We start from the raw sequence: 13,549 nt of genomic DNA, 5'->3' as shown, positions 1-13,549 counted from the left end.
GGAAGGGGATGGGGAAGGGGGGGAGATCTCTCTCTCACTCTCTCCCCCCCGCTCCTCCCTGCTCACTCCCGCAACTCACCGCTCTCCCCCGCCGGCACCCGAATCTTTAGAGACGAGCGGGCAGGTACTCGCATAAGGCACTACTCGCTCGAGTAGTTTGCCTTAGCGAGTACGCTCGCTCATCTCTAGATCTAGCTATCTGTCTCATGTCTGTCTGTCTATCTATCCATCTATCTCTTTGCAGGGATATCATTATTCTTCCCTTTTCTTGAGTTTATACATAAGAGTTTAGAACCCCTTTAAAAACTTATATCCAGTGTGCAGGAATCCGGCCATCTGTGTGATACGGATCCTTCCAGCGGTGGATTAAATGGTTTATTTGGCTGATGAGAAAAGTAGGATGCAAGTAAAACGTATTATAGTAACGCAAGCAGCTCTACCTATTTATGAGAATAGATGGAGAACAGAACAGGGGTGGTGGTAGAGCTGCCTTAAAAAAAAAGTCACACTGGATATACATTACAAAAGGAATGGGAAATATAGAGGGGGAACTTCTACTTCGCACTCCTGGCTTTGGATCAATAAATACATCACAAACTGTAATGATGTTTTCTAAAAAAAACACTGTGTGTGCAACTACTCTTAGGATTCTTATTTCTAGTTTATTAACTAGAGAGTGGAGCTCGCACAAACAGCATTTTTGATCCAAAGGACCCACCACTTCCATGCATTAGGCCGCATACACATGGCAGAGCCGAAGCTTGCAGCGGAATCCAGCCCTGACAGAAGCCAGCGATCCTGAGTACCTGACTTTCTCTGCTTTTCTCTGTACGGCTGATTGTCAGGGCAAGCTGCTGTGAAACATGCACTGTACAGATTTTTTTTCAAATGTTTATTTTTCCCACGCCGTTGCTAGGCAATGACACAGAATCCACGACTTGTCTGCAAAAATCAGTTTGTGTGCAGGTGGCCTTATATGGGCAGTTCATTCAAGGACAGTGCCGGCCTTAGGTTAGATGACACCTTTTGCAGAATTATTTTTTTGCGCCTCCTCCATCACCCTGTCTTAAGAGAAAAAAAATATATATTGCACTAATGGTCCACATGTATTCTGCTTGTGCAGAAAGCAATAAGATAGCAGCATACCCACAGCAGTACAGCTCAGCGGATAAATATTGTACCAGAACCAAGCTCAGTACATATATAAAATGAGAATGCTTGGTCTGGGTGAGAAAGTGTGGAAGCGGGTAAGTAACTAGTCAGTGATAGAAGGCAGAGGGGGGTTATAAATGGTACATACTCTGATTGGGTCACTGTTACTAGTGGGGTACTACAGGGGTAGTATTAGAGGGGTCACTGCTACTAGTGGTACCACAGGAGGCAGTATTGGAGGGGTCACTGTTACTAGTGGGGTACCACAGGAGGCAGTATTGGAGCGGTCACTGTTACTAGTGGGGTACCACAAGGGGCAGTATTGGAGCGGTCACTGTTACTAGTGGGGTACCACAGGGGGCAGTATTGGAGCGGTCACTGTTACTAGTGGGGTACCACAGGGGGCAGTATTGGAGGGGTCACTGTTACTAGTGGGGTACCACAGGGGGCAGTATTGGAGGGGTCACTGCTACTAGTGGGGTACCACAGGGGGGGCAGTATTGGAGGGGTCACTGCTACTAGTGGGATACCACAGGGGGGACAGTATTGGAGGGGTCACTGCTACTAGTGGGATACCACAGGGGGGGCAGTATTGGAGGGGTCACTGCTACTAGTGGGATACCACAGGGGGGGCAGTATTGGAGGGGTCACTGCTACTAGTGGGATACCACAGGGGGGGCAGTATTGGAGGGGTCACTGCTACTAGTGGGATACCACAGGGGGGGGCAGTATTGGAGGGGTCACTGCTACTAGTGGGATACCACAGGGGGGGGGCAGTATTGGAGGGGTCACTGCTACTAGTGGGATACCACAGGGGGGGGGCAGTATTGGAGGGGTCACTGCTACTAGTGGGATACCACAGGGGGGGCAGTATTGGAGGGGTCACTGCTACTAGTGGGATACCACAGGGGGCAGTATTGGAGGGGTCAGTGCTACTAGTGGGATACCACAGGGGGCAGTATTGGAGGGGTCAGTGCTACTAGTGGGATACCACAGGGGGCAGTATTGGAGGGGTCAGTGCTACTAGTGGGATACCACAGGGGGCAGTATTGGAGGGGTCAGTGCTACTAGTGGGATACCACAGGGGGCAGTATTGGAGGGGTCACTGCTACTAGTGGGATACCACAGGGGGCAGTATTGGAGGGTTCACTGCTACTAGTGGGATACCACAGGGGGCAGTATTGGAGGGTTCACTGCTACTAGTGGGGTACCACAGGGGGCAGTATTGGAGGGGTCACTGTTACTATTGGGGTACCACAGGGGGCAGTATTGGGTCCTATTCTTTTAAATATATTTATAATGACTTGGTAGAAGGACTGTGCAGTAAAATACCAATATTAGCAGATGACACAAAACTATGTAAAGATATTAACACAAAAGAGGACGCAAGGTGGTTGCAAGAGGATCTGGATAAGTTGGGTAAAAAATGAGGTTTAACACTGATAAATGTAAAGTTATGCACATGGGCAAGAAATACATGTCACCATTACACACTAAGGCCTTAGTCAGATGGGCGTTTTTTCACGCGATTTGCGGATCGCATGACTGATGCGCATCCGCAAATCGCGTGACCGGTGCCCGAAAATCTGCTCCTAGCCGCGTTTCATTAGAAACGGGCTGGAGCTGTCCAGCGCATTGCATTCAATGGAGCCGGCAATACAGCTGTCTCCATTGAAAGCAATGCGCTGCGGGCGAGTGTGGGATGAATTGTCGGGAAGGGCTTAAATATATAAGCCCTTCCCTGCAATTCATCCAGAAAAGTGTTAAAATAAAAAATATATACATACTCACCTGCTCCCGGCAGTCGGAGTTCCGCGCAGCCGGCCTGCAGTGGGTGTGAAGGGGGTGTGAGTCAGACCTGCCCCCTGATTGGCTCAGCGCTGAGCCCTTCCCGACAATTCATCTTGCGCACGTCGGCAGCCCATTGCTTTCAATGGAGGCGGCTGTATTGCCGGCTCCATTGAATTCAATGGGCAAACATCGTTCTTCTCTGCCACAGCTGTTACAGCTGTGGCAGAGAAGAATGATTTGTCTTCTATATGTTCTCAATGGGGTCGGCGCTGCTGCCGCCGGCCCCATTGAGCGCATATAGAGAAGAGAACAGGAATCGCAGATCACAGATAGGTGCGATCTGCGATTTCTGTTCTATAATTTATCGGACGAGCACATAAAAAGCGCTCATGTGTCCGATACCATTGCAAAGCAATGGTTTAAAAAAAACAAAAACTTAAAAAAACCCCGGACGCATGCGCATGCGCAAATCGCGCAAAAAACGCCCGTCTGACTAAGGCCTAACTAGGAAACCATTGGGGAACACTGACATGGAGAAGGACTTGGGGATTTTAGTTAGATGTAAACTTAACTGGAGCAACCAATGCCAGGCAGCTGCTGTCAAGGCAAATAGGATTATGGAGGGCATCAGAAGAGGTCTAGGGGCACATGATGAGAAGATTGTTCATCCTCTTTACAAGTCACTGGTCAGACCACACATGGAATATTGTGGACACTTTTGGGCAGATTAGAGCTTGAGCAGGTACAAAAGTGGGCAACCAAAGTAATTAACGGAATGGATGAATTACAATACCCAGAGAGGTTTTCAAAATTGAGATAATTTAGTTTAGAAAAAAAGACTGCCGAGGGGCCACCTAATAACTATGTATACATATATCAGGGGACAAAACAAGGATCTCCAATGATCTGTGTATACCCAGGACTGCTATGGTAACAAGAGGGCATCGGCTACGTCTAGAAGAAAGCAGGTTTGATCACCAACATGGAAGGGGGTTCTAAACTGTAAAAGCAGTTTAACATAGTATGTAAGGCCGAATGAAGACAATTTCCATCTTGTTCAGCCTGTTCAACCTGCTTGTTGATCCAGAGGAAGGCAAAAAAAACCCAGAGGCAGAAGCCAATTAGCCCTTTCGGGGGAAAAAATTCCTTCCCGACTCCCTAATGGCAGTCAGACTAATCGCTGGATCAACCTCTAATAGTTCCTACCTGTCTGTAGACCCGGATCAACAACCCGCTGGTCACCTAAAATTTATATCCTGTAATATCCTTCCACTCTAGAAAGACATCTAGTCCCCTCAAACTCCTCTATGGATTTTGCCATCACCACATCCTCAGGCAAGGAGTTCCACAGTTTCACTGCTCTTACAGTAAAGAACCCTTTTCTGTGTTGGCGATGAAAACCGCTTTCTTCTAGACACAGCGGATGCCCTCTTATTACCGTCACAGTCCTGAGTATAAACAGATCATGGGAGAGATCCTTGTATCGTCCCCTCATGTATTTATACATCGTTATTTGATCACCCCTTAGCCGTCTTTTTTCTAGAGTAAATAATCCCACTTTTGATAGCCTATCTGGCTATTCTAGGCCTTTCATTCCATGTATTAGTTTACTTGCCTGTCTTTGAATCCTTTTAAGCACTGTTTAGACTATAGAACTCTGTCTGCATATGTGGTGATGGCAAATTTAATAAGAGTTCACGAGGTCCTAGATGCCTTTCTGGAGCAATACAATATTATATTTTATAATCAATAATTATTCCAGAAGGGTCAGTGATTCAGGGATTATTCCGATTGCCAGATTGGAGTCAGGAAGGAATTTTTCCCCGAATCACTGGGTTTTTTTTTTTTGCCTTCCTTTGGATCAACATTGGGGGGTAATAAGCTGAACTAGATGGACATATGTCTTTTTTTCAGCTATGTTGCTGCAGGGGGACTGAATACTTGATGCAAGGTTACATTCAAATTACATCTGACCACTGAAGGTGCCAGCAGCAGGATACCCCATGGTAATCAAGGGAACCCTTCAAAATTTTCCAAAGTGGACAACCAACATAGAGATGAACGTCATATAAATCTAAAGTGGGCAGAAAGCATAAATGTACTTTGTTTAACTTACTAGACTTGTATCCCAAAGGTGATTGGGAGGGGTTGGATTCGTGATGAAAACCCTTCACCAGTGCTTGAGTTTTTTGTATTAAACCACAAAGTCGTGGTCTATTTGATAAGGAGTAAGTGATAACGAATCTGGAAATGTATTTTTCAGTATGGTTTATGACCATTTGCTATTTGTAAGGTGGACTCGTGTTTTCTCAGGGTTAGTGTAATTTCCTATACTTAAAATATAATTAATCTATACTTTATTATTTGGCTCAGAATAAAGCAATCGCTGTAATGAGATATCAGTGCAACAGCTGCATGCTCCACAATTCATTAGCCCAAGATAACCTTTCCGTGTTGTTTTGAGAGGTTTGCCTTGTGAACCACCTTAAAGGGAAGTCCTAACCGATTATCAAAGTAGTATACTAATTCATTATGTCTGAGCCTGCACCCCTCCAGCTTTTCTTGTCCTTGGATGCACTAAGTGATCATTTTACATTATGGGATCTGGGGAAATATTTGTCTAAAATGAAGTGTTTTTCCCAGCGAAGGTATCTGTGAAAATCAATCTTTCTTGAATCCCACTGAATGACATAAGTGAAAGATAAAGATCAAACTTTGCTAAACTTCTGTTCTGCACTTTTCTGAATGTGCTGCTTTATATCCATCAGGAAAGAAACACTGACATCTTGTGGCCATTTGTTAAATTATATTTTTTATAATCACCATATTCTTATACAGTCATTGCTCATCAACAGAGGTTAGAACTTGAAGCTGTTGGGCTCCAATGCAAAATCTGTAACAGGGCCCCCCAACTAGAATGCTTCATTCATGGCACAGGTCTCTTTATATGGGCTCCAGGGCCCAGGTGTAATAGCATCTTCTGCACCCAGTATCATTACACCCCTGTCCATCAGATAAAACTATTGCAATCTTTTTGCCCTTTTCTTCCTATGTGTTACTGATGTCCAATCCCTTGCTGCTCTCTACTTTCTGCTGCAGTGATTATGTCATCAACACCAGGGACATGTGACTGCTCTAGCCAATCACCAGCAATCTTTCGCCAGTGATGAGCTACAGAAGTCCCATGACCTTGTGTCAGGCTGTCATCCATGTTGCAGCTGGAAGTAGGGAGCAGCACCCCGAACTGAATAGCAATAGAACAGCAGCAGTAGGGAATCAGATATGACTTCTTTTTCGTTATTCTATCACAGTAAGGAGCTTGGCAAAAAAAAACAAAACACTTTTTTCCTGGATAACCCCTTTAAGAGTTATTCTAGATATACCGACCAGTGAAGTCTAATAAGTGTGGAATAAAGGAGCCTTTTAGGGTATTATGTTTTCAGGTTCCATCCTTAAAACAAGTCGGGGATTAAAACACTGGATGGAACCTATCTGTGACATTGTAGAAAGCTGTTGAAACAGAGACCAATAGGTCTCAGTTTTGGCAGGTTTCCGTTCATTTCTGACATTCTGTGCCAGAAAGACTTGGTTTGTAGAGATGAGCGATCATACTCGCTAAGGACAATTGCTCAAGCGAACATTGTCCTTAGCGAGTATCTCCCCGCTCGGGAGAAAAGGTTCGGCTGCCAACGCGGGTGACAAGTGAGTTGCGGCAGTCAGCGTGAGGTAGCGGGGGGAGACAGGGAGAGAGAGCTCTCCCCTCCGGTCCTCCACGCTCTCCCCGCAGCTCCCCAGCGGGCAGGTACTCGATCGAGCGATTGCCCTTAGCGAGTATACTCGCTCATCTCTATTGGTTTGTCAATTAGTCTCCATTTCAGTAGCCTTGTATAACAGTACAGATAGAAACCCTGAATGGAATCTGTCTGTATCCCATCTGTGGCACTGTAGAAAGCTGCTGAAACTGAGACCAACAGATAAACTAAGTCTTCCTTTTTTGGTACAAAATGCCAAAAATTAACCGAAACCTGGCGAAACTCAGACCTTTGGGACTTCTTTTCAGCAGTTATCTACAATGCGACAGGTTTCTTCCAGGGTTTCTGTCACAATTTAGTTTTTGGCTGGACGGAACCTGAAAGCATAATAGGAACATCCTTTTAATCAAAAATGAACTCCCCTTTTAAGTAATCCCTAGGAAGATAGAAGCGTAGCTGGTTGCGCCTGGTATTATGAGTTCCGTAGATACAGTTGATGAGCGTGACAACCATATAACAGGGTCATACCATTATGTTTGTCCTACAGAATGAAGTGTCAGTCATAGTAAAATACACTTGTCTTTCTCTTGCAGTGCATTCACAGAGATCTGGCTGCTAGGAACATCCTGTTGTCCGAGAACAATGTAGTAAAGATCTGTGACTTTGGTTTGGCCAGAGATATATACAAAGATCCTGATTATGTCAGGAAAGGAAGTGTAAGTTAATGTATTCTCCACCAAAGTGCAAGGAAAATTGTGCTTATTTTTAGTATTTGGATCAAAAACACTGAAATCTTTTCATGAAATGGAAGACTGAGCAGAAATTTTTCAATAGGAAGCTCCTCTAATTAGAAACAAAGTGCTAGTAGCATGTAGTCTTGCTCCCAAATGAGAAGTTGGTGCAACTATATTCAGTCTAGACAATGCTCCGTGGGGTAGTTTCCTACAATCTATTCCTCAGGGACCCCCCAATAGGCCATGTTTTCAGGATTTCCTCAGTATTGCAAGTATTGCACAGGTGATGTAATTATTGTTGGTGCCTCAGACATTGCCACAGGTGTTCCTACTATAACTTCTTAGTTAAAACGTAAAAAGGCAATGGGGACGTCACTAAGTGGGCTTTAATCCTCAGGGACGTACAAACATGCATCCCCTGAGGATTAAAGCCACGTGGGCTGAGGACGTGACAGCTACATGCTGTTGGCTACCGGAGGTAGCTGACAACATCGAGCTGTCATGGGGAGCCTTCTCCCTCCCCCAACACCCCCCCGGGAATGCAATCGGCGCTATCTGGTGGATAGCGCTGATCGAAAAAAGTCAATAAAAAGGCTTAAAAAGTTAAAGATTCAGCTGCCCTCATTGATCGGATTCATGGGGGCAGCTGAGTGTACTCACCCCCGTCCTCTGTGATGTCCTGCAGCGATCTGGTCCTCCAGAACCTGAAGCCACTCTTCTGTGCATACGCGCCAGACGTATGACGTTGTGCGCAGAAGGCCTGGATCACCCAGGAGATATCACCGGGGACTGGCGATCATGGAAAAGTAGAAAAAAAACGAATTTAAAAAAGTTTCAGCTGCCCTCATTGATCAGATCTATGCAGGCAGCTGGAAATACACACCCTCATTCTCCGTGATGTGCCGTGGTGATCTAGACCTGCCGTGGGCTTTTGTGCATGCACCAATGTGGCGCGCATGCGCAGAAGGCCGGAGAGCCTAGCAAATTTAAAATCTGCTTGCACCCAGATGTCAAAGATAGAGTGCAGGGAGATGTGACCGGGGACCGCTGTATGTGGTTCCTGGTCATGTGATTGCCGTTATCCAGTGGTTAATGGTGATCATGTAAAAGTTAAAAAAAAAAAAAAGGATAAAACTTTTTACCGGAGGCCTCCGTATTTGAACCCCGATGCAATCCTCCTCCACAGACTTTACCTGGATTCTGTGCATCCGCCCGTCAGCAAAATGCCAGACACATGTGCAGGAGCCGGGGGAGCCCAGGAAATTTAAAATCTTCTTACTTCCGCCTACCAAAGGTCGCCGAGAACCTGAAACAGAGACCGGTGACCTCGTTGAGTGGTCCCCAGTCACATGATAAAATGGTAGCGATCTACCTTAGGCCGGTCTCACACGACCGGATTGGAATTACGGATTCCGCATGCGTTTGATCCACGGTAATACGCGGTTTAATCAAATGCATTGGATTACTCAATTCCGCTCACATTAGTGGGTTGGAATTACATAATCCACTCGCAGAAAACAGAATGCAGCAGGTTCTTTTTTACCGCAGATATCCGTGACATAGAGCACATTGTGCTGCATGGTCGCAGATATACCCGCAACACATATGTAACTACATTGTGTACGGGCTGCGGGTACCCGCGTTATCGCTAAGCGATGGCGGAGGTATTGTAAACAAAATAAGGTGTACTGCGCACGACCGCCTGTGTATGCAGTTATGCGCAGTACATTCCACGGCCATACACAGGGCCACAGCTGGGATCCGCTGCGGGCCTCCACAAGCAGATTCCACATATGGCTGTGTGAGCCTGGCGTTATTCAGATCGCTACCTGTAATACATAATTTACAAGAAGTCCCCGGGAACGCTTGCCTCCTGCAGTTCCAGGAGTAGCTTGTTGAACACCTTCTGTGTGAGATGACCGCACCTCAGCAATCTTATGAAACCTCACAGAGCGCCACTTTTTACACCCCATCCCTGCCATGAGAAGAGAAGATACACGATTTTATTGCCCCATGTGCCCATCCCAACGAGACTCCGTAATTACCGCTGTTTTCCACAAAGTTTACATTATTACTTTTATCTAAGATTTAGGGAATGCCAAAAGGGCGGGGGGGGGGGGGGGGGGATTATTTTTAGGGAGTCAATTTTTTTTCGGCACAAGTGAGCAGTGGTACTCAATAAACTAATCACAGCCATTCAGTGAGGTCATTGACTGAATGGCTGTGAATGATCGAGCGCCAGCTGTGATTGGCTGGTGCTCGATCCAAACACAGCGCTGACGGTGGGGCAATTCAAAACCAAGCCAGGGAGATGACAGCGGGGAGAAGTCTGAAGCAGCTGGCATTACACCGGTGACAACATCGCACCGGGGACACAGACGTCAGCTGAGAGTTGAGTATTGCGTGGGTTTTTTTTTTGTTTTGTTTTTTTTAACTTCACTCGAGTATAAGCCAAAGGGGGCTTTTTCATCTCAGAGCTATTCTATGTTAAAGTGACATATCAGATTTCCAAAATCTGACTCCGTCACTAAGGCGATAAGATATCCTGAAAACATGACCTGTTGGGGGTCTCTGAGGACTGGAGTTGGGAAACCCTGGTCTAGACTTATACAGTTGCATCACTTCTCGTCTGAGAGCAAGACTAGGTATACAAGGGGGTACCCAAAAGGAGCAGGAATTTTTTTCTGGTGGGCGGGGTGTTATTAGTACAGGCTTCTGTTGACAGCTGAATATCTGCAGAACCCCTCAGGGTGGTATGCTGGCCAACGTTGTTGGAAAAGGTTGCGTTCGACTCCAGTGATTTTTTTTTTAACAAGTTGTTCAGTTTTTCACTTATTTTGTGATGTCTGATTGTTCCCAACAACATGAAACTGAGAATTTGTTTCCTTTTACACTGCTCAAAACATTTGTAAGAAATGTCACAGAGAGAGATCAGGTGAATATGGAGAGTGAAGTAGTGGAGTTTAGGTGACATGCAGTCTGGGGAACTATCTCATACTCATATGGTTCCCCCACTCCTGCAGTGTCCTCAGCAAAGTCAGCGGTGTGACTCCCATAGAGATGAATGGGAGTACACGTGCATAGCCTTCTGAAAAAAATCATGCTTGCCCTCCATGTGCACTGACTTTGTCATCGGACATCACAGGAACAGTGGATCGGGTGAGTATAAGAAGCAGCTCTCCAAACTCCACGTAATCTAAACTATAAGCAACATAATTTAGTTGCTGCTGTATAGTTGATATAGGCTCCAATAAAATGCAATATGCTGCAATACTTAAGTAGCTTACAAGCAATGAAATGATTGCAAGTTCAAATCCTTTATGGGGAATTAAAAAAAAGCACAATTAAGTCAAATAAAAAAAAAAATAATAATAAAAATGAAAGATTAAAAACAAAAGCCCTTTTCCCATTTTTTTCACAAAACGATTTCTGAAAAACACAACACAAATTAATATTGCCAAATCCAAAAGAGCCCGAACTATATAAGTATTGCATTGCCTGCACACAGCAGAGCCGGATTCCATATGCGAGAGCCTGCAGCAGAATCCAGCCATGACCACTGCCGGTGTTCGCGCGTGCTTGCCTCTTTTCTTCTGAGGCCTTAGTCAGACGGGCGTATTTAGCCGCGATTTGCGCATGCGCATGCGCCCCGCGATTTTTTAAAACCATTGCTTTGCAATGGTATCGGACACATGAGCGCTTTTTATGCGCTCGTCCGATAAATTATAGAACCAAAAAAAAAAAAAAAATCGCAGATCGCACCTATCTGCGATCTGCAATTCCTGTTCTCTTCTCTATATGCGCTCAATGGGGCCGGCGGCAGCAGCGCCGACCCCATTGAGAACATATAGAAGACAAATCATTCTTCTCTGCCACAGCTGTAACAGCTGTGGCAGAGAAGAACGATGTTTGCCCATTGAATTCAATGGAGCCGGCAATACAGCCGCCTCCATTGAAAGCAATGGGCTGCCGACGTGCGCAAGATGAATTGTCGGGAAGGGCTTAAATATATAAGCCCTTCCCTGCAATTCATCCTAAAATGTGTTAAAATAAAAAAAAAATTGTATACTCACCTTTCCGCTGCAGCCGGAGTCCAGCCGCGGCCGCTGTCAGTTCTCCTGAACTGCTTCTTGGCACTATTCAGCCGGCGGGGCTTTAAAATACCCGCCTGCTGAATGATCTGCCTCTGATTGGTCACAGCCCTGACCAATCAGAGGCTGAAAACACTCATACACCCATTCATGAATTCATGAATGGGTGAGTGACTGCTGCCTCTCAGCACTGAGCCAATCAGGGGCAGGTCTGACTCACATCCATTCATGAATTCATGAATGGGTGTGAGTGAGGCATGCCTCTGATTGGCTCAGCGCTGAGCCAATCAGGGGCCAGGTCTGACTCACACCCCCTTCACACCCACTGCAGGACGGCCGCACGGAGCTCCGGCTGCCGGCAGAAGGTGAGTATACAATTTTTTTTTTTTTTTTTTTACACATTTTAGGATGAATTGCAGGTAAGGGCTTATATATTTAAGCCCTTACCGACAATTCATCCCGGGCTCGCCCGCAGCGCATTGCTTTCAATGGAGACGGCTGTATTGCCGTCTCCATTGAATGCAATGCGCTGGACAGCTCTGGCCCGTTTCTAATGAAACGCGGCTAGGAGCAGATTTTCGGGCGATTTGCGGGCGACTTGCACGCACTGGTCACGCGATTTGCGGATGCGCATCCGTCATGCGATCCGCAAATCGCGCGAAAAAACGCCCGTCTGACTAAGGCCTGAATCTGTATTGCGGGTACCTGCGATATCGCTGCAATGTCAATTGCGGATGGGCCACGGGTTGGATGGCTTCCATTGACTTCAAAGTACAAAAATAGAACATGCTATTATTTTTCCTTCACACACGGTAACTGCATTTCATGCAAGCAGCAGTACTTTTCCACAGGATGTAACAGACAGTATTTGCTGCACTGTGGTCGCCGACCACGGATTCAGTTTGTGTGCAGGTGGCCTTACAGTATTTATCTCACACAGTGAACATTCTTAAAAAATAATGTCAAAATTGCGTTTTTTGGTCACCTCATCCAACAAGCACAGTCCCATGAACAGAAAAAGTAAAAAGTTATGGAGCTCTAAAAATGATGACAAAAAAACTAATTTTTTTAATAACAAGTTTAATTTTTTAAAAGTAGCAAAATAAAAAATATATAACATAGTATTGTTGTAATTGTTCTGATCCTTAGGATAAAATCCCCCCAGAATGGGGCAATTTCATGTTTCTTTTCCATTTCACCCAATTGTAAGTTTTTTTTTTAACCCCTTAATGACGCGGCCCCTTTTTTTCCCCCATTTTTGTTTTTTCCTCCTCCCTCATTTATCCATTGACGTCACTGTATGAGGGTTGTTTTTTGTGGGACGAGTTGTATTTTTCAATGGTGCTAATATAATGTACTGAATAACCTTTAAAAACTTTTAAGTGGAGTAAAATGAAAAAAAAAAAAAAATTTCCGACATTTCAGTGCATCTTGTTTCTACAGTGCACAAACTGCAACAAAAACGACATGATAACTTTAGTCTATGGGTCAGTACAATTGCTACGATACCAAACTTGTATAGTTTTTTTTACTGTACTACTTTTATTTTTTTCAAAGACATTTAATTTTTTTCAATTATTTTCTGCGGCCTTCTGCGCAAAATAATTTTTTTATTTTTCTGTCGACTTGGTTGAGTGGGGGCTCATTTTTTGCGGGATGTCTTGTAGTTTCTGTTAGTACCAATTCGAAATATATATGACTTGTTGATCGCTTTTTATTGCGTTTTTCTGGCAGACAGGATAACTGAAAAAGTGCATTCCCTGCGAGGGAAATAATGCACTAGTTTGATAGATCAGACATTTACGGACGCGGCGATACTAAATATGCATTTTTCTTTTATGATTTTGATTTTTTTTATTATAGATATGGCATAAGGGTGGGGATTTAAACTTTTATTACCTTTTTTTTTTTTACAATTAATAAAAGTTTACCAATCTTTTTTCTTTTTTACTTTTCTTGCTTTTACTTTGCTCGCTCCTGCAGTATGATGTAATTCCATAGCATTACGTCATACTGCATTCTGACAGGC

General features: G+C 44.8%; 1 protein-coding gene across 1 annotated transcript in view; it reads left to right on the top strand.

The window, feature by feature from the left end:
- Nucleotides 1-13,549, top strand: part of FLT4 (fms related receptor tyrosine kinase 4) — a 354,573-nt gene that overhangs the window by 314,594 nt on the left and 26,430 nt on the right. The window contains exon 23 of the mRNA XM_066591022.1: nucleotides 7,289-7,411. Within this exon, the coding sequence (XP_066447119.1) occupies nucleotides 7,289-7,411 (123 nt within the window). The remainder of the gene's footprint in view (nucleotides 1-7,288; nucleotides 7,412-13,549) is intronic.

This window comes from Eleutherodactylus coqui, chromosome 2 (assembly GCF_035609145.1).
Source record: "Eleutherodactylus coqui strain aEleCoq1 chromosome 2, aEleCoq1.hap1, whole genome shotgun sequence".
Lineage (NCBI taxonomy): Eukaryota > Metazoa > Chordata > Amphibia > Anura > Eleutherodactylidae > Eleutherodactylus > Eleutherodactylus coqui.
Note: the sequence above shows the minus strand (reverse complement) of the source record. Positions and strands in the feature narration are given on the sequence as shown.